General features: G+C 44.4%; 1 protein-coding gene across 4 annotated transcripts in view; it reads right to left on the reverse strand.

The window, feature by feature from the left end:
• Window positions 1-12,039: 12,039 nt before the first annotated feature.
• Window positions 12,040-26,656, reverse strand: part of NCKAP5L (NCK associated protein 5 like) — a 51,793-nt gene continuing 37,176 nt past the window's right edge. For 2 of the 4 annotated variants that reach the window (XM_027844454.1, XM_027844455.1), the window contains exons 7-13: window positions 19,750-19,863; window positions 16,018-18,740; window positions 15,034-15,190; window positions 14,608-14,689; window positions 13,521-13,829; window positions 13,041-13,183; window positions 12,040-12,902 (exon numbers count right to left, since the gene is read on the reverse strand). In XM_027844454.1, coding sequence (XP_027700255.1) covers window positions 12,690-12,902; window positions 13,041-13,183; window positions 13,521-13,829; window positions 14,608-14,689; window positions 15,034-15,190; window positions 16,018-18,740; window positions 19,750-19,863 — 3,741 coding nt within the window. In that variant the 3' untranslated portion in view covers window positions 12,040-12,689. Of the gene's footprint in view, window positions 12,903-13,040; window positions 13,184-13,520; window positions 13,830-14,607; window positions 14,690-15,033; window positions 15,191-16,017; window positions 18,741-19,596; window positions 19,715-19,749; window positions 19,864-26,656 lie in introns of those variants that run through there. The other 2 variants (XM_027844456.1, XM_027844457.1) reach the window with 2 other exon arrangements.

The following is a 26,656-nucleotide window of genomic DNA, read 5'->3' on the forward strand; positions in this document are numbered from 1 at the left end:
AGGCTCTACTTATACATGCATATTAAGCATATTTTCCCCTTACTCATGATGTAAAGAACAATTAGAACTAATGGGAAGAACCACAAAAATGAAGCAGTAAAACAACACAACAAAGGAAAAGGGGAGCAAATAGTATGCCTCAATCTGCATTCAGACTCCATAGTTCTTTTTCTGGATGTGGATAGCATTTTCCATCGGGAGTCTTTTGGAGTTGTCTTAGATCCTTGCATTAATGAGAAGAGCTAAGTCTGTCAAAGTCAGTCATCACATAGTATGGCTGTTATTGTGTACAACGTTCTCTTGGTTCTGCCCACTTTACTTAGCATCAGTTCATATAAGTCTTTCCAGGTTTTTCTGAAGTCTGCCTGCTCATCATTTCTTGTAGCACAGTAGTATTCCATTACATTCATCCAGCCATTGTTCAGCCATTCCCCGATTGATGGGCATCCCCTCAATTTCCAATTCTTTGCCACCACAAAAAGAGCTGCTATACTTTTGTTCATGTGGGTCCTTTTCCTGTTTTTATGATCTCTTTGGGGTACAGACCTAGAAGGGGTACTGCTGGGTCAAAGGGTATGCACAATTTTATAGCCCTTTGGGCGTGGTTCCAAATTGCTGTCCAGAATGGTTGGATCAGTTCACAACTCCACCAACAATGCATTAGTTTTCCAATTTCTCACATCTATAACATATATCATTGTCCTAGTTTTGTCACATTTTCCAATCTGATAGGTGTGATGTGGTACCTCACAGGTTTTTTTTCTTTCTTTTTTTTTTTTGGCAAGGCAATTGGGGTTGTGACTTGACCAGAGTAACACAGCTAGTAAGTATTAAGTGTCTGAGGTCAGATTTGAACTCATGTCCTCCTGACTCCAGGGCTAGTGTTCCATCCACTGCGCCACCTAGCTGCCCCCTCAGAGTAATTTTGATTTGCATTTCTCTAATCAATGATGATTTAGAAACCTTTTTTCATATGCCTATAGATAGCTTTAATTTCTTCCTCTGAAAACTGCCTGTACATATCCTTTGACCATTTATCAATTGGGGAATGACTTGTATTCTTATAAATTTGACTCAGTTCTCTATATATTTTAGAAATGAGACCTTTATCAGAGACACTGGTTGTAAAAATTCTTTCCCAGTTTTCTGCTTCTCTCCTAATCTTGGACGCATTGGCTTTGTGCAAGAACTTTTCAATTTCATGTAATAAAAATTATCCATTTTGCATTTCATAATGCTCTCTATCTCTTATTTGGTCATAAATTTCCCTTCTCCATAGATCTGAAAGGTAAACTATTCCTTGCTCTCCTAGTTTGCTTATAGTATTAGTCTTTATATCTAAATCCTGTAACCATTTTGACTGTATCTTGGTATGGGGTGTAAGATGTTGGTCTATGCCCAGTTTCTGCCTTACTATTTTCCATTTTTCTGAGCAGTTTTTGTTAAATAATGATTTCTTATCCCAGAAGCTGGAGTTTTTGGATTTATTAAATAGTAGCTATTTAGTAGTAGCTATTTCTTAGCCAGTACCAAGTAGTTTTGATGATTACTGTTTTAATGAAAGTACAATTTCTAGTACAATCAATGAATATTTCTAGTACAATTAATGAAATTTACTGTTTAAATGAAAGTAAAATTGTTTAAATACAATTTTAAGATCTGGTACAGCTAGGCCATCTTCCCTTGCATTTCTTTTCATTAGTTCCCTTGATATTCTGGACCATTTGTTCTTCCAGATGAATTTTGTTATTGTTTTTTCTAGCTCCACAAAACAATTTTTTGGTAGTTTGATTGGTATGGCACTGAGTAAGTAAATTAATTTAGGTAGAATTGTTATTTTTATTATGTTAGCTTGGCCAACCCATGAGCAAATGATATTTTTTCCAATTATTTAGATCTGACTATCTGTGTGAAAAGTGTTTTGTAATTGTGTTCATATAGTTCCTGATTTTGTTTTGGCAGACAGATTCCCAAATATTTTGTAATATCTACAGTAATTTTAAATGGAATTTCTCTTTCTAACTCATGCTGTTGAACTTTGTTAGTAATATATAGAAATGCCAATGATTTGTGGGGGTTTATTTTATATCCTTCAACTTTGCTAAATTTGTTTATTATTTCAAGTAATTTTTCACTTGATTCTCTAGGATTCTCTAAGTATCATCTGCAAAGAGTGCTTTGTTCTGCTTTGTTACTTCTTTGCCTATTCTAATTCCTTCACTTTCTTTTTCTTCTCTAATTGCTACAGCTAACATTTCTAGTACAATATTGAATAACAATGGTAATAATGGATATCTTTGTTTCGCCGCGATTTTATTGGAAATGCTTCTAGCTTATCCTCATTACATATAATGCTTGCTGATGGTTTTTGAAAGACGTTACCTATCATTTTAAGGAAGACTCCATTTATTCCTGTGCTCTCTAGTGTTTTTAATAGGAATGGGTGTTGTATTTTGTCAAATGCTTTTTCTGCGTCTTTTGAGATAATCATATGATTTGTTAGTTTTGTTGTTGATATGGTCAATTATGCTGATAGTTTTCCTAATATTGAACCAGTCTTGCATTTCTGGTATAAATCCTACATGATCATAGTGTGTTATCCTTGAGAGAAGTTGTTGTAATCTCTTTGCTAATATTTTATTTAAAAATTTTACATCTATATTCATTAGGGAAATTAGTCTATAATTTTCTTTCTCTGTTTTGGCTCTTCCTGGTTTAGGTATCAGCATTATATTTGTATTATAAAAAGAATTTGGTAGGACTCCTTCTTTACCTATTTTCCCAAATAGTTTATATAGTATTGGAATTAGTTGTTCTTTAAATGTTTGATAGAATTCGCTTGTAAATCCATCTGGCCCTGGAGATTTTTTCTTAGGGAGTTGTTCAATTTCCTTTTCTGAAATGGGGTTAAGTATTTTATTTCCTCTTCCATTAATCTGGGTAATTTATATTTTTGTAAATATATATCTACTTCATTAAGATTGTCAAATTTATTGGCATACAGTTGGGCAAAATAGCTCCTAATTATTGTTTTGATTTCTTCTTCATTGGTGGTGAATTCACCCTTTTCATTTTTGATGCTGGTTATTTGGTTTTCTTCTTTCTTTTTTTTTAATCAAATTAACCAAAGTTTTATCTATTTTATTGTTGGGTTTTTTTTTCCATAAAACCAACTCTTAGTTTTATTTATTAGTTCAATAGTTTTCTTAACTTCAATTTTATTAATCTCTCCTTTGGTTTTCAGAATTTCTAATTTGGTATTTAATTGGGGATTTTTAACTTGTTCTTTTTCTAGTTTTTTTAGTTGCATGCCCAATTCATTGATCTCCTCTTTATTTTATTCATGCAAGCATTTAGAGATATAAAACTTCCCCTAAGGACCGCTTTCACTACATCCCATAAGTTTTAGTATGTTGTCTCATTATTGTCATTCTCTTGGATGAAGTTATTGATTGTTTCTATGATTTGTTGTTTGACTCATTCTTTTTTTTTTTTAATTTGGTTAGGCAGTGAGGTTAAGTGACTTGCCCAGGGTCACACAGCTAGTAAATATTGTGTGTCTGAGGCCAGATTTGAACTTGGGTCCTCCTGAATCCAGGGCCAGTGCTCTATCCACTGCACCACCTAGCTGCCCCCTGACCCACTCGTCCTTTTAGGATTAGATTATTTAGTTTCCAATTAATTTTTAGTCTATCTTTTTATGGCCCTTTATTATATGTAATTTTTATTGCATCATGATCTGAAAAGGATGCATTTAATATTTCTGCCTTTCTGAATTGGATTGTGAGGTTTTTATGCCCTGGTACATGGTCAATTTTTGTGTATGTGCCATGTACCACCAAGAAAAAAGTATATTCCTTTTTATCCCCATTCAGTTTTCTCCAGAGATCTATCATACCTAATTTTTCTAATGTTGTATTCACCTCCTTAACTTCTTTCTTGTTTATTTTGTGGTTAGATTTATCTAGTTCTGAGAGGGGGAGGTTGAGGTCCCCCACTAGTATAGTTTTGCTGTCTATTTCTTCCTCTATCTCCCTTAACTTCTCCTTTAAGAATCTGGACGCTATACCACTTGGTGCATATGTGTTTAGTAATGATATTACTTCATTGTCTATGGTGCCTTTTAGCAGGATGTAGTTTCCTTCCTTATCTCTTTTAATTAGATCTATTTTTGCTTTTGCTTTGTCTGAGATCAAGATTACTACTTGTTTTGTTTTTGTTTTTGTTTTACTGTAGCTGAAGCATAATGTATTCTGCTCCAGCCTGTTGTCTTATACACTCTTTGTGTATCCCCCTTCTTCACATGTGTTTCTTGTAAACAACATATTGTAGGATGATGGTTCTTAATTCACTTTGCTATCAACTTCCATTTTATGGAAGAGTTCATCCCATTCACATTCAGTTATGATTACATCAGGGTCTTCCTCTCCATCCTATTTCCCCCCTTGTTTATGATTTTCTGTCTCCTTTCTTCCTTTCCCTTCTCAGTAGAGTTTTGCTTTCCACCACCACCTCCCTCAGTCTGCTTTCCCTTTTATTAGCTCCCTCCCTTTTCTTCCCCTTTACACTTTCTACTTCTTCTCTCCTTTCTATTCACTCCCTCCCTTTTTTTCCCCTTTCCCCTCCTACTTCCTATAGGATAAGTTAGATACCTAACTGATTATGTTATTCTCTCTCTCTTTTTTTTTTTTTTGGTGAGGTAATTGGGGTTAAGTGACTTGCCTAGGGTCACACAGCTAGTGAGTGTTATGTGTCTGAAGCTGGATTTGAACTCAGGTTCTCCTGACTCTAGGGCTGGTGCTCTATCCATTGCGCCACCTACCTGCCCCCTATTCCCTCTTTGAACCAAATCTGATGAGAGTAAGGTTCAAACAATGCTCACCCCCTCCCTTCTTTCCCTCTACTGTATTAGGTTTTTGTGCCTTTTCATGTGATGTAATTTACCCTTGTCTGCCTCCTCTTTTCCTCTTCTCCCAGTACAATCCCTTTTCACCACTTAATTAGATTTTTACCATCGCATCAAAGTCAACTTATACCTATGCCTTCTGTCTAAGTATACCCCCTTTTAAATGTCATAATAACATTACAGTTCTCAAGAGTTACAAGTGTCACCTTCCCTTTGTAGGGATGTAAACAGTTTGCCGTTATTAATAACTTGTTGTTTTGTTTTTTCTTTCCAGTTTACCTTTTTATGCCTCCTTGAATCTTGTATTTGAAGGTCAAATTTTCTGTTGAGCTCTGGTCTTTTCATCAGGAAGGTTTGGAAGTCTCCTGTTTTGTTGAATGTCCATCTCCTCCCCTGAAAGATTATGCTCAGTTTTGCTGGGTAGTTGATCCTTGATTTTAATCCAAGCTCCTTTGCCTTATGGAATATTGTATTCCATACCCTCCAATCTTTCACTCCCCCATTTTAGTCAGTCAACAAGTATTTAACAAACACGTAATATGTGTCCCACTTAAATTATTTTTAGAACTGTTACAGGTCAACCCTGATCTCTTGGATTAAATAAACTTGATCATTGATAACGTCAAAGGAGGAAAGTAAAAATGATAACAGGAACATAGCAGCACCCTCCCCCCCCCAAAAAAACCACAACAACCCACAACCAAATAAAGCAAAACAAACAATTTAACAGCCTAGAAATAACATACTGGCCTAGAGAAGATTCTGTCTTTTTGTCTTTTTGACTTGCTTTGTATCTTTCCCTGAGCATAGTTAAGTAACTTTCCTGAGCAGGATATTCCCAGCCTTGATGGTAGTGTTGTGAGTTTGAGATATCAGGTGCTTCTGGGTCCCTTGACCCCTGACAAGAAGGGGGACGTAAGCCCTGGAATGACTGACCAGAATTCTTGGGGTTATCTGAGTCATCTCAAATGACAGTTCTCGATCATCTCATTAATTATGGCGGATCAGCCAGGGAGCCGGCTTCAGCAGAGTAAAGCCCATAAGCAGTAGCCTCAGTGCTCCTGCTGTCCAGTCATCATCTCAACTCTGCTCCCAAGTTGATCATTCTGATATTCTGCATAGGGATGGGGATGGGGGAGGGGGAGAGTCAGGCCTGGGTATCAGGGAGCAATTGTCTAACACAGAGGGACACAACCAGACCTGGCCTGGTGGGGGTGGAGTCAAACCCCAGCGGCACTAGTGTAAAAGTGTCCAAGTATATAGCAACGTGCCATCTCAGTGCAGGTGGACAATAACCAACATGAAGCAACAGAGATCGGGCCCCACTAGGGCAACTGTCCTTCTGCAGCAGGACAATGGCAATAGCAATGGGCATTTGGCAACGGCGGCACTCTGGACAGTGCTCAGTTGGTCTCTGAGTGGCAGTGTGCAGAGATGCGAGCTTCAGCAGGAGTGTGACCAGTGGGAAGCAGACAGAGGCCCCGGGCCCCAACGGCAGCATCCAACAGGCAGAGTTGTGGGCCCTTCTTTTTGAAAAAGGTCATTTACATAGGTGCCTCTACTTCCTTTCCTCTTACTCTCTGCTTAATTGTCTGCAGTTTGACTTCTGACTTCATCATTCACCTGAAACTGCTCCCTTGAGAGTTACCGGTGATCCTTTAATTGACAAATTAAATGGCCTTTTCTAAATTTTCATCTTTCTTGACCTCTCTGCAGCATTTGACATTGCTGATCACCCTTTTCTCAATACTATCTTCTCTCTAGGTTTTTGTGATTCTTTTGGTTTGCCTCTTATCCATCTGATCACATCTCAATGTCTTTATCTCTATCTCCATACAAATCATGTCAATAAACCATGAGTGTCCCTTAAGGCTCTGTCCTAGGCCCTCTTCCCTTTGCTCTTTATCCTGTTTTGCTTTGTGATTTCATTGGCTTCTATGGATTCAATCATCAATGCATTTTCATTGACTGTCTGTCATGTCTGGAATTCTCTCCCTCTTCATCTTCACGTCCTGGCTTTCTTCAACTCTCAGTTAAAACCTTACCTTCTACAGGAAGCTTTTCCTGACCCACTTTAATGCTAATCTTCTCTCTGTTGATTATCTTCATTTCATCCTGTACATACGTTGTGTACATACATATATATATACATGTACATACATATGTCATTTGTATAATTGTCTACATGTTGTCTCCCCCATTAAAATTCAAACTCCTTAAGAGCAGTCTTTTACTTTCTTATCTCTAGAACAGCACAGTGCTTGGCACATAGTAGGTGCTTAATAAATGCTGTTGATAACATCTAGTGAAGGGCAAATAATTTTCAATCCCCCAAAATTCAGTGGGAGAGTCAATTAATGCTTTCAAGGTAAATTGAGTTCTGAGGAAATCTAGTAAAACTTGGAAGAGATTTAAAATACTTAACTATTTTAAACTGTAAAACTTATCCAATTTACATTTGTTGTTTTGCTCAGAAAAACGAGTTTACTAACTATTGCTATTCTTGATGGTGTTCTGTTTGACTAATTCCATACTCTGTGCTGGACAGGGCTCTTGGCTTGACAGGACATGCAAGGACGTTACAGGAGCAAAATAACGTCGGGTGGGCAGTGCTGACTTGAAAGATGCAAGCACCGAGAACAGTGTTGATGATCAGCTTAGGAACAGAGTTGAGACAATGACTAGACAAGAGTGAGATGCAAGCAGACATGGGATCCAGGTATCGAGAGCTGAGAGCAGGCGTGTGGTTAAGACCGGCAGTATCCTGTCTGCAGCCCCTTTCTTTGATGGAGTACTGCCCAAAAGAAACTCCAATTCCCTTTATCTAGGTGTTCACTTCCCATCCTTCTGCTGTCTGGTGGAGAGGAGGATTGTAAGGGAGGTAGGGGGTTGTAAGAGGAGGTAGGGAGTAAAGATTAAATCTTGGCTGTAGCCACTGTAACCTGTGAAACAATGCTTCTCTGTGTTTTCTATGCTACTTATATTGCTAATAAATTGCATAGCTATTAATAGTTACTTTTGTCTAAGCCTGTAAGTTAATGCCTCAAGATTGAGAGAAGAGAATTTTCTCCAGTTTTGTTCAGGACTGGAAATGAGCTGATTAGGGTGAGTCTTTGTATTTTTGGTAACTTTTAGAGCATATCCATACTTGTTATGCTGCCTTTTGAACCCAGACAATTAGGGAGGAGGTGAGCCTATGAGCAGAGAGGGGCGGGGGCTGCTGTGATTGTGCCCAGTATCCCAAGCCTTGTCTGGCATTAGGTGATTACTTACACTCAGGTGGTACAGTTATTGCACTGATTGCGGCATTCAAAAACACAGACTGGCCTGCCTAGAAGCACCACACAAGAAAAGATTAAAAATACTAATGGACAAGGGTTACCCTGACAGGTAGGTAAAGATCTCTATCTTTCTTGCTTTCAGACATTGATGGGGTTGGAGGACACAGCTACCAGTGTAATTAAATAACCAGAGAGACTTTCTGAAACCCAGTCATAAGAGAAGGAGACAGTATGACAGGCTGGTAAGTGGAGATTCTGAGGGCAGGAACTAAGATGGTCTGTAGAAGATCAAGATGGCTTTTGACTCAGACTCTTCTGCTAGATGGCTTAACAAGTTACTGAGGGTGAGATAAAGCAGTTGTAGAAGCATGTAGCACTGAGGTCTCAGTTGTGTCATAAAATATTAAGAAATATTATTACGATAGCAAACATTTGTCAAATGCTTACTGTGTGCTAGGCACTGGGTTAAGTGCTGGGGATACAAAGAAAGGCAAGAGTTCCTTGATGAACCCAAAACCTAACAGGAGAGATACCATGCAAACAATGAACTACCAACAAAATCTAAGATACGAAGGATAAATAACAACACGGTAAATTGGAGGGAAATCTACTGAAAGACTCATAAGAATGTCAAAGGGATATTGATAATAACAACGCCAATTCCACATCTCTTCTGGGAGGAACTGATGAGCTGAATGCTTTCTGTACCTGTTCATACGCTCCTGAGTCTTTTTTTTTTTGGTAGGGTGAAATAAAAGCTGTCCCATACCAGATAACCTATACCTCAGTATGTGTACAGGGGAACTGAGGACCCTGTTACTCACCTCTGGGGAACCTGGATATGAGTTGTCTCTTGAATAGATTTTACAGATTATTCCCGGAAGTTGAATAGTGTTTGCAGATTATTCCTGGAAGTTGCCTAAACTGGCATCAGCATTCCCTTGTAGCTATGTGACTTGGTGGATAGAGCACTGAACCTGGAGTCAAGAAGACCTGAGGGGCAGGATAATGTTTATTCTCTTTTGTCTGCAACTTCCTAGTGCTTCTCATGACACTCCAAGCTCCATAACACTACCAGTTAGTCCACTCATTTCCTCAGACGAGGTGAGGACAAGCCTCATCTCTCTGTGCCTTCAAATTTTGCTGAATTCTCTCCTTTCCAGTGGCTGCTACTCTTCATTTCTGGTCCTTTTTTCCTTCCATCTTCCCCATTTGTCAACCAAGCATGCGGTAGAACAGACACTATTTATTTTGCCCAGTTATTCAAACAGATGATGACATTCCAACCTTCATTTCAGTACTAATTAGAGTTGCTCTAAAACAGAATAGGTTGCCTGGTGAAGCAGTGAGCTCCCTCTCACTGGACATATTCAAGAAGAAACTAGACAGCCACTTAGGGATGCTATAGAAAGGTTTTGTTTTTTTGTTTTTTTGTTTGTTTTTGTTTTTGCTAGGCAATGGGGTTAAGTGACTTGCCCAGGGTCACACAGCTAGTCAACCTAGCTGCCCCAAGGATACGTTTTTAGGTAGGGTTGGGGCTAGGCTATGACTGGGATTGAAGAGATCTGTAAGAAAATAGGTGAAAATGTCTGTTGTCCAGATTTCAACATGCATCTAAATAGCACGTTGGGTGGACCCTCTAGGACAAAATCTAGGATCTGGATGTCCAGCAGGTATGGATGGGCTTAAATTGTGTCACTGGATGGAAGTCCTGAATTGATGAGATCACAGATCTAACTCTTTGTTTTTGTTGATTTCTCTCCTCCTCCTCACCCCATTCTGAGGCATTATGTATCTATTATAGAAAAAAACTAGGAAACAACAGGACGTAGGTAGGAGAAAATACGGATTTACCTGGCTAGCAAGTAATGTGACAAATACAGTCTACCCCCCCCCCCCTTTATTTTTATAGAGGAGGCAGCCCAGGGAGATGAGGTGAGCTTGCCCAGAAAGGGGCGGAGCTGGGATTAGAGTTCAGGCCTCCATCTTTTCAACCTTACTCTACTCCCATCGTATCTCTCCCTCACTCCCACCCCCAGGTTCAATTCCTTAGATTCCAGAGGTTAGAGATGGAGAAGAGAAGAGGGTTCAGGCTGAATGCTACCAAATATGAAAAAGAAGACATTGCCACATTGGCCAGGTTCTGTGGCTTCAGCACCCAGCTCAGGAGTAGGTTTTGTGGTTCATTCAGTATTCAGGGGTGTTGTGCACAGGCTGCCTATGTTATTGGTGCTGTTCAAAAATCCCTGCATAGGCATAGAGCCTCCATGAGATGTCACCAGTATAATGCAGGGGATTCCCAAAATTGTAATGGAGAAGTAGTGTAGAAGGGAAATATAGGAAATAATCTATTTAACACTGACTTATACATAGGGCCTTTGGTATCTTCACTTCTCAAGTAAGACAAAGATGTTTTATGCCAGAACACACTTATCTTATTGGAAAGCAGCCCAGCTGCCAACATACTCCAACTTCTAGCCCGGGAGTCCTAAAGTTTTTGTGTTCTGGACTCCTTTGGCAGTCTGTTGAAGCCCAAAGACCCATTTTCAGGATTTTTTTTTTTTTAATTTAAATTAACGATTGAAGAAAATGTTAAATTTCAATTAGAGGTTAGTGAAAGTAAAGATGTATTTTTTTCTTTTTGCATTTAAGTTCACATACCCCTTGAAATCTATCCATAGACCTCAGGTTAAGATCCTCAAGGGTTGGTGCCCTACAAGCATCTTCCCCCACCAATCACCACCGAAGACTGGTACAGAAACAACCAGCTGCCTTCTCAGCCACATTCAGACCCCTAGTTTCCTGTTCTGGGACCCCAACAACCTTCCCCTTCCTGCTCCTAGAAGAAAACCCTTATAGGAAATACTTTACAGAAATAATTTCCAGCTTATGGCAAACAGTGAAAAGAGAAATACCAGGTTAGAGATGGCTCCAAACCCACACCCACCCTTCATGCCAGAGGTGAAGTTCCAAATAGCTGAAGAAAGGAGGGCTTTATCTGTCTTAATTATTTTCTTCATACCAACTGCTTATAGCTTATTTCTCTCCAGCTCCAAGAAAATTTTGGAAAAAATCACCAGCCCTAAGGCTTCCTTTCGCCTCTCCCAATCTGGTGCCTAAAGTGTATGAGGGTGAGGGTGGGGAGAGCAAGCATCCTTTGTCAAGACTAGGAGTTACTGTCTCTTGCCCAGATCAGGCCTAAGGAAGGTTTCCTGTCATCAGCAAGATTGGTGCACTTCGAAGGCAGAGGCTGTTTTTGCCTTTTTTTGTATCCCAAGAGCTTAGTACAGTGTCTGGCACATAAGGGCACTTAACCAATACTATGTAGCTGATTATGGCACAAAGGGCCTTACAAATAGCTGATGGTGGCAGTCAATTCCTCCCAGAAAAGTTTCCTCAGGATTTATGAGCCAGACCATGAACTGCTCACCCTTATGCCTGCTCAGGGGCAGGGTGTGTTTGGGAACCAGCTTCCCTTTCCTATTATCTCTAGCTCATCCCATCCCTGACACTACCACCATGTTATCTCTCTAATGGACATGGGCAGAGAGCCCTAGAAGCTCAAGTTCAGAAGAGAGGTGCCCAAGGTCCTCCAGGACACGTTACTCCATGCTCCTTTACCTCTGGTCATTAGCTGCCATTCCTTCTACTTACCTTTGTCCATAAGTCCCTTCCTCTCCCCAACTACCCTCAGTGAGCTCCCTCTCTCCAGGCAGTAGGCCGGGTCATGGGGGTGGGGAGATGAGGGTGGGGGCTGGCAGCTGGGGATGTCTACTTCATGTATTATTAGAGATTTGACAGCAGTGGAGATCAGAAGTGCAACCAAGACAGATAAATTAGCCAAAGGGGAAAACAGGAGGGGAAATGATTTTAATATAAACAAAACAAAACAGAACAACTCTCCTCCCAAACAAAACCCCAGAGACATGGGGTAGGGGTCAGCACCATCCAAAGAGCAAGGAGGCCCACAAAGGGGCAGTGGAGACCTAGGGACAGATGAGATGGGGAAGAGAGGGCAGATTCCACCACCTCCTCTGGCTTCCTTCCAACTCCACCAACAGTCTTCTGGCCCCTATCCTGGGTAGGTGTTAGGAGACAGCGAGTAGCCCACTTAGACTGGAGGCCGACTAGCAAGAGATGGTACAGCCAGTGGGAGAGTGGGGGGAGGCCCAGCACCACAATATGGCGCCCCTGGGTTTCAAGATGGGGCACGAAGTCAGGGTCTTGTTCTGAGCAAGAGAAAGGATAAGGTGGGGTCTCCAAGTTGAGACCAGTTATCTCATCCCTCCAACGGGTGATTAAGGGTAGAAGTGGGGGTGAACTGTACTTTCTTCTTCTCCACTTATTTCTCTCCTGGGGATGTGCTTCAAACTGGGTCCCAAGGCAGAGCAACCCCTTTTTCTGGTCCACAGAAAACAGGGAGGTTTTGAGTCCAATTTGTTGTCTCCATCTCTGGTTTGGGGTGGTGAGCAAAGAGTATTTCCAGCATTTGGTCCCCCACCTCAGCCTTGGCTCCCACAAGAGGACAGGGAGTCATACAAGGAATCACTGAGGGATTCTGACGTTTCCAGTCCAGGAGGGCCCCCACCAGAGGCACGTCCATCCTCTCCCATGTCTGAAGTGCTGGGCGTACGACTGCCAGTAAAAGCTGGGCCAGAGGTTGTTGGAGGTGGGGGACCTCCCTCTAAACACGGCTTCCTCTCAACTGGGGGGACCTAGTGGATAGAATTCATAGGTCAAGATGGGAAGAGGGGGTATTTTTCAATTTCAGGACCCCTACTACCCATCCTCATTCCCTTCTCTGCCCCCTAGCCATTCCAGCCCCTAGTTCTTTTCATCCTGGGGATTCTTACCAGAGGGGTCCTGGGAAGCCCTTCCAGTTGATGCGGTGGACAAAGGAAGGGATCAGAAGAGTTGCCACCAGCTCGTGTGTTAGGGAAAGTCCAGTTTTTGGAGAGCTGGATTGGGGGTGGCCGTCCAGGGTGTCCACTGGAATCTATCTCAGGAACAGAAGAGAGGGGTTCTTATCAGGGGTATAAAATTCCAAGACCTCTTAGTACATCCCAAAGCCAGAAAAACATTCTGTGCCCCAGGGACCTAGATAATCCCATTTCTCTCCCATCATGACTCTGGAAATGACATGGACTCCTCACTTCTTGATACTTTGTATCAAGGACTGTCTTTTTCACACACACACGCACGCGCACGCACGCACGCACACACACACACACACACACACACACACACTCTCTCTCTCTGAGCAGATTTGGATGAATAACAGGAGGTGCCAGGCTCTTCCCTCCTCTGCCCATCCCTTCTTATGAGGTACCTACCATCTGTGCAGGCCTTGTGCCCATGGTGCCTAGGAGTGGGAGAAAGCAGGGCATGGAAGGCAGGGACACTTGGGTGCCGCCCGCCTACCAGGAGTTCTTCCACAGCAGGCACCTCTCGATCCAGCGTCCTGGCACGTCGGGGAACCTTGGTGAGGGGGTTAGGGCGGGCCAAATGCTCTGCGGGGGATGGGTCCAGTCGGGAAGGCTTTGGCTTGGGCAGGTTTTTGCTGGGGGCTCCAGTGCTGCTATGGTCTGGCGGGGGGAAGGTGCCAATGCCACTGTCCAGAGTTCGGGTCAGGGAGCCACAGGCTGAGGTTCAAGAAAAAAGTAGGGAAATGAATCAGCAATTTTGGGCTGAGGGACCTCCTCCTAATCACTTTGTAACAGACATTTCCTGAGACCCTCTATTGTGATGCCATCCTGCCCCCACCATCCTCTCATCACTTTTTTTTTTTAAAATTTCATAGGATCATTGATTTGGAACTCGAAGATCTTCAAGTCCATCCAGTCTTTAAGATCAAATAAGAGAACATATACAAGGCACTCTGCAAACCTTAAAACATTATATAAATGCTAGCTGTTATTATCAACTTCAATTCCCTAATTTTAAAGATGAAGAAACTGAGGCCCAGAGAGGTCATCTCTTATGGTTATTTATCTAAGAATGTGTTGTTCTCTCCTGGGGTAGAATGTACACTCCTTGAATGCACAGACTATCTCGATTTTTCTATTTGTAACCCCAGCACCTAGGATTACGCCCGGCACATACTGGGTGTTTAATAAATGTATTTTGATTGACTGACTATCTTCATTCCCATTCCAGTCGTTTATTCAGTGGTTACTACATGTCAGGCACTGTGCTGGGGAAACAAAGACAGTCTCTTCTGGTCAGGGGCTTAGTCATGAAGGGAGGGAAGGGTCAGGATGAGGACAAGACGAACAGGAGCTGAGAGAAGCAGTGGAGGGAAGACAATGGTGGATTAAACTGGGACTGAGGCTCAGGGACCTTGGAATGGGGGGGGGGGGGATAAAGAGGAAAGGAGAAGTTTGGAGACCTAACCCCCCTACATCAAGTCACCCTACTGACCTGTGAAATTCGGGGTGGGAATGGGCTCAGCGAGGCCGTCCTCGGCGGGGGCTGCTTCCCTCTGTGCCAGTTCACTGCTCTTCTGTGCATTTAGAGGACGCGCTCAGGGCCTGCGGGGCTCCCTCTCCTCCCCAGCCCCTCCAACATTTCAATTCTCAGCACTTCCCAGGCCCTCTTTCATGAGAGCCCTCAGACTGGGGGGCTAACTCCACAGAGCACCCCGTAATGCTTCAGCAAGAATTGGAGATGGTGGAGCAGCAGGTAGGTTGGTTGGCAGGTTATTTCTATTGGACTTAGGACGCTTGAACGGTTTAACTTGGAGGGAAGGATTGGTGGAGGGACCAAATTCTCCAAAAGGCAAGGTCCAGGACCCTGGAATTCCTGAGGCGGAGTCCCAGCTACCCCTTCCCCTTTTCCCCAGCTCACCTTTCCAGATGACTTGTTGGCACTTTGGCCAACCAGGCCATTTCGGGGGCTCCGGAGTGGCTGGGGGCCCTTGGTTTCAGGAACAGGTGACTGGAAATCTCCAAAGTCTGGCTTGGGCTCCTGCCAGTTGTCAGGGGGCAGTTCCTTCCCATCTACCCTAGGTGGGGGTGAAGAAGGAACATCACAAAAGTTAATATGTGTCTGTGAGAGGTGGGGGGGGGGGGGGCCCGGCAGGGCCCACATTCCCCCTTTTTTGGGGGGGGGGGGGTTAGGCAATGGAGTTAAGTGACTTGCCCAGGGTCACACTGCTAATAAGTGTTATGTGTCTGAGGATGGATTTGAACTCAGGTCCTCCTGAATTCAGGGCCAGTGCTCTATCCACTCTAGTTGTTCTCTTGTCCTTCTCCCTGACTTTGAGGCAAAACAACCCATCTCTACCTCCCTGGGGATTTATCTGTTCCATAGGTGAGGGGGCTGGTGCTCTTAGGGAAAGCCCAAGAACTACTACAGCTGAGAAGCATACGGAAAATGGCTTAGGAGAGGTATGCAAAGGAGAGGGGAGGGAGAAGGGGAAGGGGAAGGAAGAGTGCTAAATGTGGGCAAGGGGTGGGGAAGGGTTCACAAGCAGCTGGGCAAACTGGAGACGGGCCCGGAGGGAGCCCCAAGTACTGACAGGAACGGCAGCCCTAGAAGGCCAGGACCAGAGAGGGCCCGGCTGCCGGGGAGGCTAAGGGAAGGGACTGCGGACACAGCCCCCAGCTCCTTCAGGCCCCCGGGGCCCACTGAGGCAAAGGGGCCCCCACGAGTGGTGGTGCCCTCTCCTCTCCACCCACCACCACATACTGTGTTTTGTCTTCTCTGGGAACATGAACTAGGAAAGGGTACAGAAGTCAGGGAGAACTCTCCTGTGACAGACAGCTGGGGATGCTGGTGAGGGCTTCTTGTCTGAGTAGCGTCTCCCACTCCCTTTCTGGCTCCACTTACCGGTTGAGCAGCTGCTGCATGAAGGTGTCGGCGCCCTGGTACATGATGGTGAGCTGGCTCTGTGCCTGGCCCAGCATGACCTCACTGCTACTGGTGCTCCGTGCTGGGCCTCCCGATCGGCCTCGGCCCTGCCTGCTAAGGTAGGCCTTTTCTTCTTCCAGGGCCTTCCGCAGGTCCTCTGCCTTGGCCATGAGCTTGGAGATGTTGAGACTCTCCGTCTCTAGTTTCCGGACCTCCTGCTTGCCCCCTTTGCCAAGGGGGGTGCCCCCCAGACTCTCCTTGTTCTTCCCAGGGTCAGCCCGGCGGCTCAGGGCCGGCAGCTTGCTCTTCTTTAGTCCAAACCAGCTAACAATGCTGCTGGAGTTGCGGTGCTTGGCCTCTGCACTCGGTGTCCGATCCTGGCCCTGCAGCCGGAGCACGTTCTCCTCGATGCCCTTCATGACCTTCTCCTCTATGGCTGAATGGAGCGCTGGCCCCTCAGAACCATGGCCCTGGCCCCCTGGACCTACTACTTTGGGCACAGGCTGGGAGGGGGCACCACACTCTGCCCAAGGGGGACCCTTGCCCTTCTCAGGCTTTATTAGGTCCTTGGGCACTTGGGGAGATCCTCCCCGGGGTACCACCTTGGTGGGCGACTTTGAGGGCAGCTTGGTGGGGCTGCCATGGGGGCTTTTGCTGGGCTTGCCTGGGCTGGGCACTGTGGTAGGCAGCTTGACTGGGGTCCGTGGGGCCTGGGGACACAGCGCTCCTGCCAGCCGGCTTTTTGCCAGCTCCACTTTGTTGAGGCAGCCACGAGGTGAGACGGGGTCCAGGTCAAGACGAGCACCCATCGAGTGGGGAGAATAGCAGCGGGCACCCGGCTCCCCAGGAGAGCCATGGTCCTGTTGCTTCAGGCTGCCAGTTCCCAAGGGCACCGCCGCTCGTGGGGGCCCCTTTGCCTCAGTGGGCTCAGGGGGCCTGAAGGAGCTGGGGGCTGTGTCTGCAGTCCCTTCCCTTAGCCTCCCTGGCAGCCGGGCCCTCTCTAGTACTGGCTTTCCAGGGCTGCCGTTCTTGTCAGTGCTTGGGGCTCCCTCGGGGCCTGTCTTCAGTTTGCCCAGTGCTGTCAGTCTGTCCCGGAGAGGTGTGAAGCCTGGCTCCCCAGGCCGTCTCCCTGCCCCATTGCCTGGCTTTTTAGAGGAGCTGCCTGTGCCCTTCCAGCCAGCCTGTGGAGACTCTGGTCCTGCCTTCTCATTACCCTTCCCCTGAGTACCACCATAGGGGCAGAGCTGAGGTGGGCAGGGGCTGGGTGGGCCCCTAGGACCCTGGTCCAGTGTCTCTGGGGCCAGCTGTGGGTAACTGGATGACTGGAGGGAGGTAAGGGGTGGCTCTGGAGATGGTCCCCCAAAGGAGCCAGTTGAAAGGTCCAGGACATCTTCATACCGCGGTGGGGTTGGACAAGTGGGGGGCTCAGGTGAAAGGACAGAGGATGGGGCTGGATGTGTGGGTCTAAGCTGGATGGAGTCCACAATGATGGTAGGTGGGGAGCTGGTGGATTGGCGCTGGACAACTATCTCAGGGGACAGTTCACCCCCAAGGCCTTGGTGCGTAAGCATGGGGGAAGGACTCCCATCTGGACCACCATTCCAGCAAGGGATTCGGGAGCTTCGGGGCAACTGGGGACTGAGATGGGGGGTACCAGGACTAGGGGCCTTATCTGGGGCCAGAGACAACTTCAAGAAATTGAGACTCTTCGGTGGGGAGGAGAAGGTGAGTTCCTGGGTCTCAATGGGGGAAGAGGGACTAATTTGGAGCTCGCTTTTCACCTGAGATGAGGAATGGGGGTAGCTGGGCCAGGGGCCTGGCGAGGTGTCTCCCCCATCCACAAACACACTGAGGAAGGGGAGGGCCCCACTGCCCTCTGAGGTAGTGCTTAAGCCTGGCTTAAGGGGTTCAGATCCTCCCCCACCCCATGCTGTTTTGGGGAGGCCTTTGGATCTCAGAGACTGGGGAAGCCCTTCATTGGGCAAGGGTGGTTGTCCTGAGCCAGGACCATAGGCAGGGGATGTGTCTCCACCATTGGGCCCTCCAGCCCCTGATAGGAAGGCCTGTAGGTAAGACTCTGTGTCCTCCAGCAGCTGGCCCAGGTTCAATTGCTTCCGGGCCAAGGCATTGAGTAGGGCAGCTGGTGTCAATGCCTCCCCTGGCTCCCCAGCCTCATCTGAGGAGGAGCTACTACTACTGCCTGGTCCACTGTGGAGGCCAGGTTGTGGTCCTGGGGACCTCTGGGGTTCCCGGCCCACACCCCAAAGCCTCCCCAGCTTCTCCTCAGCCCGTGGGCTCCCCAGGATGGGCTCCCACCGAAGCAGTCCCCCCAGCCCACTATGGCCCAGGAGGAGGCAGGATGCCCAGGGTGCAGGCTCTGGCAGGGGTGGGGTAGACACTTCACCATTGACTGGTTCTGGGGAGCCCAGCCTCTCACCTGGGCTCCATTTTTCACCTGCCTTGCCCTTCAAGGAACAATCAGGGTGGATGCTGGGCTCCCCTGGGGGACATTGCCCTGCTGCTCTCCATGAGGCTGTGGTAGGGTGCAGTAACAGAGGATCCGTTTCTTCCAGGCTCCTCAACACCTCCAGTATCTGAGCCTTTTTCTTCAGAAATGGGGAAAGGGCATCCAATAGGGGGCCCAGGTTACCCAAAGCCTGCTGCTGCTGCTGCTGCTGCTGCTGCTGCTGCTCACAGCCTACCTAAAGGGAATAGAGATTTTAGGTTTGGGAATGGGAATCTATGCCCACTCTTAGGGTCATTACTGGAATCAGGACCCAGCAATACAAATGGACCCAAGCGAATCCCTTAACTAGGCCCTGGTCACCTCCTTTCTCCTCACTCTGGCAGGTGGACTAAGATGGGATAGAGAGACTTCTAGGCTAGGAACAGACTCAACTTCCCTGTCCCATGACTTCGGGCTCTGGGGCCTTCCCATGGGCTGCCTGGGTTGCCTTTGACTCTGCACTCTCTTTTCCTAAGCGGGTACTCATTCTCCAGCATGTCAGAAATATCCGTGATGGAGAAGGGGGGGAAACCCTGTGGCCAAGTCCCAGCTTCACTCCCTTCCCTTGTGGTGATGGAAGTGTAAGGACCCAGAGAGAGGGAAGGTACTTCCACAACTGGCCACACTGGCCACAAATGCCAATGAAAAACATGCTGTTTTTCTTTCTTTCTTTCTTTTGGTGAGGCAATTGGGGTTAAGTGACTTGCCCAGGGTCACATAGCTAGTAAGTGTCAAGTGTCTAAGAGTCTAAATTTGAACTCAGGTTTTCCTGACTCCAAGGCTGGAGTTCTATCCACAGCGCCACCTAGCTGCCCCTGTTTTTCTTATCACAATTCCGATTTGCTGTCAGCAGCAAAGCATGTACTTGTTCCAGCTGTCAATACATCAAGTGCTGAGCTGGCCCTAGTCTACTTTTTGTAACCAATGGAAGGCATTTGCAAAACCAAGGGCTGAAGTTAGGAATGCACTCAATGGAGAAGCGCATCCACACATGGATGATACCTGCGCCCTGGGCTTTGAAAGCACTCGGCAGGGAAAACCCAGCAGCTTACCAGTGTGAGAGAATGGGGAAAGTAAGTCGGTAGGCAGCCTGGCCATTGGTCACTAAGCAAGCAGAGATAACTTGAGTCCAGGGTCTCGAGGCTCATCCTCTGGGTCTTGGGTTTATCAGCCCTCTTTCCCTACTTGATCCTTCTCCCTAGTACCTCTTTTTGTCCAGTACAGGGCCCCATTGGCAGTAAGGCTGCTGGTCCCTCTTCAGCACTCAGGAGCGTGGTGGCTAACGGCTCTGACATCGCCTGCAGTGGATGTAACGGCAGCTGAAAAGGAAGAGGGAGGGTCAGTAGGAATCCCCTCCAGGAAGCCCTGTGCTTACCCTACACCAAATACATGGAAATGTTCACCTTCCCCAGTCCTCAACAAGAAACAATAAAAATAAGGCCTTTTCTATTCCCAAAGTCTGACATACCCTTCAGATATTCGGTAGGAAAGCTTGGCTCTCATCACCAAGACCTGGTCCTATGTAACACTAAGGTGAAAGTACTTCTGAGGGACTTGTTCTGAAGCCAGTGGCTCCCAGCGCCAAGCGCCAAGCAGTAGGAAGCCCATTCTTTCCCTAATATAATTAACCTTGACTTCTGAATCTTCAAGGTGAGATCCCAAAATCCTAGGGGCCAGTGGTAAAACAGGCATGCCATTCAATGGGGAGCCTTGGAATAGGAAGGGCCTAGGGCAGGATGCACCTCTGGGTGGCAGTACTGGTTATTGGCATCAGTAAGCCCAGGTCCTCATCCCTCCTTAGCTGAAACCTAATTCATCTTGGACAAACTGCTTAACCAGTCTGGGCCTCAGTTTCCCTACCCAGAAACACGAGACATGGAATGACAGAATTTCAAGAGTTGTAAAAGGACCTCAAAATCACCTTGTCCAATACCTGCCCAAATCTTAAATCTTGACTATAACATCACTGACAAATAAACATTCAGTCTCTGCCAAACACTTAAGGATATGGAGGCCCAGTACTCTCCAAGGCAACTGATTCCATTTTGTAGTAGCTCTAATTTTTAGGCAATTTTCCTTATGTTGAGCCAAAATCTCCCTCCCTTAAACTACTGGTGCTAGTTCTGCTCTCTGTAATCAAATAGAACATATTTAATCCCCCTTCTACATGAAGACCATTCACATTTAATCCTATTTCAAGTATTATTAGTTTAACAACTCTTCCCACATCGCACATCTTCTCTTCTCCAGGCTACTCAGAACCAATTCCTTTCAACTGGTCCCAAAGTAGCACAGTTTCCAGAGACCTGACCATTCAGTCCACATTCTTCTTTTGGACATGCATCATCCAGCTTGTCCTTTCTAAAATGTGGTGCCCAGAACTGAACCCAGCACTTCAGATGTGGCCTGACAAGGGCAGACTCTTATTTTAGACGTTTTGTCTAAATCACGTGAACTCTTCTTAGACACACTGAACTTTCAGTCCCTAAAACTGTCAGATCTACTTCATGTGAATTACTTCTTAGCCATTTCCCATAGGAAAATACCTGGGTCAAGGAGCTTAACTTCCTGCTTTTACTGGACCATGGTCAACCAGCTAATAAATATCACAGGGGGGATTTGAACCCCATTTTCCGAATTCCCAGCCCACCGCTCTACTGCATTCCAACAAGGGCTTCCCTATGCCATACGAAATTCAATCTTGTTGCCTTCAGCTTATCAAGATCATTTTAGTGCTTGATTCTATAGTCCAGTCTATTGGCTACTTTTCCTGGCTTCATGTAATCTGCAAATGTTTTAAGTATGACATGTATGCCTTCCTCCAAAGCACTGATTAAAATGTTAGAACAGGAGCAAGAAGAATCTGAAAGTGGTTTACTAGAATTTTCTTTCCATGTTGACATCAACCCATTAACCAAAACTATTTTCTTCTTTTTTTTCTTTTTTTAAGGCAATTGGGGTTAAGTGACTTGCCCAGGGTCACATAGCTAGTAAGTGTTAAGTGTTTGGTCTGAGGCTGGATTTGAATTCAGGTCCTCCTGACTTCAGGGCTGGTGCTCTATCCACTGAGCCACCTAAGTGCCCCTAACCAAAACTATTAAAGGCCATTGATCAACCTATTCCAGGGAAGGAAATGGTACTTTAGCACTGGATTATGAGTCAGAAGACCTGGGTTCCAATTTCAGGCCTGCCACTTGGACAAATATTTTGACCTCCTAGATCTCTACTTCCTGATTTATAACATCAAAGCATTAGACTAGAAGATCTTAGGTACTTTCTAATGCTATGAGTCTGTCATTCAAAATTAAATTATAGCTATCACAGGAATATTTAAAGCAAAAGTGAGAAGGCATTATAAAAGAACTTCAGAAACTGGCTAGAAGGAGGTCAAGAGTTGACAAATCCAATCAGTTCTCAAGACATGGCAAAATTTAGTCCCAGGCTTTTGAGGAACTAGGTGGCACAGTGGCTAGAGTGCTGGATTTGGAGTCAAGAAGACTCGAGTTTAAATCCAGTCTCACACGCTAGTTGTATGACCCTGGGCAAGTCACTTGACCTCTGTATGTCTCAAGTTTCTTCAACTGTAAAATGGGGATCATAAAAGCACATATCTCCCAGACTTGTGAGGACGAAATGAGATATTTGTGAAAAGTGCTTAGTACAGTTCCTGGCACATAGTAGGTGCTATATAAATGCTTGCTTCCTTCTCTTCCTTTAAATACAGAGAGGATCCTCACTACCACGCTCATCAACAGGTAATGAATTCTTTGGGCATGGCAACCCATAAAAGAAAAAAATTCAAAATGGTCTTCAGTCCTATAAGGCCCCTTCCAATTCTGCCATGGCACACTGGTGGAAAACGGGGCAGATGATTCTAAAACTCACAGTTTTTTGATTTTCCATAAAAATTCACTTAACTGTCAGTACTTTACTGCAACCAATCATTTGACGTTTATTAAATACCTTCTCTGTGCCAGGCGCTGTGCTAAGTAATAAATATACAAAAAGAGGCAAAAGACAGTCTGTGCCCTCAAGAAGCTTACAATCTAACGGAGATCTAAATGTGAGCTACTGAATTATATCAATTATGTCAATTATATCAATATTGACATTCTTGTTATAAATGAAACCAAAGACAAAAGGAAGTTGTGGCTAAATTGAAGGATGACTCACAGGTCCTCCCTAAAGGTCCAAATAAAGAAGAGGGGGTTGGTTTTATGTAGTACTCAGGAGATAAAAAAGACAACAAACATTTCGCCAGATACTTTGTTATCTCTTTTCACAAACGTGGAACTGCAAGAATGAATGAAAGACATTTATTTAGCGCTCACTATGTGCAAAGCACTTGTGGGTACAAATAGAAAAATAAGATAGTCCCTACTCCCCAAAAGCTCACATTTTAATGGGGAACAGCATATATAGGAAAGGCTTCCTTTTTTCTCTTAAAAAACATATTAAAAATAATAAAAAATAACTATTTCTCCAGTGAAGACCTTTCCAGAGTACTTAGTCAAACTTATGGAGAAACAATGCCCCTGTACTAAAATCCTTCCTCCCTTTAATCACTGAGAGGAAACTGGGTCAAAGTTTAAGAAGACACTCTAAGCTCCCAGAAAATGAATTAGATGGTAAGTAGACTTAACAGTAGAATAATTTATCTATCTTTACCCTCAACTGGACCAAATGCTTCAAGAAAATGACTCTCCAGGATGCACATTTTAAGTTACTATTGTTCTGTTTAATTAGTTAAAGCCTGTTAACTAAACTCTGAACCCTTACTTAATCCTGACTGTGGAATTTTGTCTTTGTTTCCAAATACTATATAATGTAGGAAGACCTTGGGGGAAGGGGAGGTTTTTAATTAACAGGAAGATAACTGTTATTTTGAAATTTCACCTTAAGCAACAATGCTTGTAAATATAAAATAGTATGAAGAAATGTGTTTATGACAGACTTCTTTTTTTCTGCACCAAGTTTGAGATCTATACATAAGTAAAACGACTGCCATGAAGAGAAATGTGGAACTTATGCCTGTGGCATAATGTCTGTGGCAAAGGAGAAGGGAGGTAGAAAAATTCTGCAGGATAAGGCTTTCCAAATGAAAGAAACATCTTAAACACTTTAATATTGGGTGACTTCAGTGTAAAGATGGGCATAGGTGAAGACTCTGAAAAACAGGGCTCAGGCCTAAGAAATGAAAGAAGTCAAAAGCTTGTAAGTTGCATAGAGACCTCACACCTATGTAACATAGATACCTTCTTAAAGAAAAGAGATGGGGGCTGCTGGATACCTAAATAGACTGAATAACATCCCCCGCAATAAAAATTATCATATTCTAATGGACAAGAAATAGTGATGGGACTCGTTTCTGAATTGGTGGTATGTGTACAGGCAGAACACAGACTTATTAAGAGCAAAGGTCTAAGCCAATATCAAAGTAGACGAAAGAATATAAATGAGAAGACGTGGCTTGCAACTAAAACAACTGTGACCTGGCCCACTTAAAAGCTATAGATCTGTAGTCAGAGAAGCTGGTTGTGTTAGCTCTGCAAAAATGGAAAAGTCCCTTAATTTTTCTGAGTCAGAGTTTTCTCATCCAAAAAATGAGTGGGTTAGACTCCATGGCCTGTAAGGTCCCTTCTACATCTAAATTTATAATCTATCTAATCAAACTACTGATGCTAGTAAGAAGCAACAGGGAGAAAGACATGTTTACAGAAAGTTTACATTTGGCAATGGATCCAATTAAGTGAAATCACCCCATAATCTAGTAAAGCCGGAACTAGGAGAAAGGTAACACACAAGTGAGAAATGTTTTAAGAGATTCATCAAGATTACTATAACAAGTCAGGAGGACCTGAGTTCAAATCTAGCCTCAGACACATGACACTTACTAGCTGTGTTACCCTGGGCAAGTCACTTAACCCCGATTGCCTCACCAAAAAGCAAAAAAAAAAATTACTATAACAAACTAATCTATCAATGACAGTGAAGCCGCCACATTTGGACTCTAACATCACAGTCCAGGATGTGATGTAAGGAGGAAGTAGAAACAGTCTCAAAGAAACAAAGCTAGGAAGATCAGGGGGCTGGCCTGAAGATACACAGAAGAGCTCTCCATTCACTGTGACCTTGGGCAAATCTAAGAGTATTAAGGGATCCACTCACAAAAGGAAGGTTATTTAAAAGAGGGATACCACCAAATGTTTGGGGAAAAAAAAATCACAATTGTTATTACTATCCAAAAAAGGGAATCAAGAAAACATCAATAACTACTGACCCCTAGGCCTACTTTACCATCACCGCAAAATCTTTAGAAGAATAGTCTGCATATAATAGCCTCAGCACATGAGAAAGGAACAGGCAAGCTTGCATAAAAATGTTGTACATCAAGCCACATGATTACAGTTACACAATTTGCTGTTTGTTGATTATTGAAAAATCATTTGATTTGGCAGAGTTGAAAAAGGCCCTCCTCCAACAAGGTATCTCCCATGCATATGTTAAAAGCCTGTCCTCTGATAATGCACCAATAAGAAATACATATCACACAGGGCATAGAAAGTGGAGCTATAGGCTCAGCAAAGGTGTTTACTACTGTCATAGAAGTCCAGTTCAGAGTCCAAATGAAGAGGAACTTCCTATAGCTGGCAATGTTCTTCAGAAGCAACTGTGTGTAAATGACATTATGTTTATTTCAATGAACTCTGGAATACTGCAGAATACATTTCCTAAATGAGAACTTTAATCTCTCAAGAGGTTGGTTTAACTCTCCAATGTAGGGAAAACAAATAAAACAAATGCATGAAGAATGCCCATTTTCCAGATGGTTGTAGCCTGCTATTGAGCTGACAACCCATAGAGCTGGTCCCTCAGTATTCTTGGACAGACATTGTAGCTAGTGAACTGGTTCCATAACTGAAAAAGTGGCAGATAGCAGACTGGATTGCCTGGGAAATTTCAGTGCTTCTTCCTGAGACAGAGGTCATTTCTTTTAATGCCAATATTCTTCCAGGGATGCTATAGAGCTGTAATACCAATCACCGAAGATTTAAAGTCATTTAAAAGGCAATGGGCATGGGCCAGCAGATTCCCAATGAAAAATTACACAAGAGAAATGGTGTAAAAGATATTATAAAAAAAAAACCACAACACTGACTAGAAAAGGAAAAACTAAAATGAGAGTGAGAGATAACTGATGGTTCATATGCTCTACTAGTACCCCTGTAATGTCGACAGATCTAAAGGGAGGCTTGCCCATAGTACATAGAGAGGAGGATAGCGTTGAGAGCTGCAAGCATTAGAGTGCATAAAGTTTTGATCTGCAATCCCAGGAAGGCTGTTCACATTAGTGAGATCACACCTTCATCAAATTACTACTGTTTTATGACTATTCATCCTTTCCTGTCCATAAGATGGTACCTTCCTCACCATCACTCAGCTTAGAGGATAAACCAGGAGTTTTTGGCTAAAAACAAGAGGGTGAATGGCCCTTTTGTCACAGGTGACAGCCACTGCAATCTGTGTATGTATCTATTTGCACTCTAACCCCAAATAAAAATGATTTTTAAAAATATTCTGATCCCTTCTCATGAGCAAATAGGAAGAGTTGACTGTAATAATGAAGACATAGTGGACATCTAATTCAATTCAACTAGCATTTATTAAGCACTAACTGGGTGTAGAACACTGCACTAGGTGCCAGGAGCTGTGTGTCACTGAGATACTCAATCCCCAAATGGATCTGTGATCTCATCTATTTTGAATATTCTCTCCAGGAATGCAGATTGCAGTCTGTTTATATCCTCTCGAAAGTAAACATGGAGGGTCTATCCATATTAGAGGCACTCCTTACTTTAACCTGACACTGAGAGTTTATCAGTGGCTGTCCACCTGGCTCTTCGAAGAGGGTGGCAGACAGGGTACCACAGAGGCAGCTAGGTGGCATCGTAGATAAGAGTGCTGGATGTGGAGTCAGGAAAACCTAAGTTCAAATCCCAGTTCCGACACTGACTAGCTGTGTGATCCTGGGCAAATCACTTAATCTCTGTTTGCTTCAGTTTCCTTATCTGTAAAATGGGGATAATAATAGCACTTACCTCCCAGGTTGTT

This window comes from Vombatus ursinus, unplaced genomic scaffold, assembly GCF_900497805.2.
Source record: "Vombatus ursinus unplaced genomic scaffold, bare-nosed wombat genome assembly UNPS02014941.1, whole genome shotgun sequence".
Classification (NCBI taxonomy): domain Eukaryota; kingdom Metazoa; phylum Chordata; class Mammalia; order Diprotodontia; family Vombatidae; genus Vombatus; species Vombatus ursinus.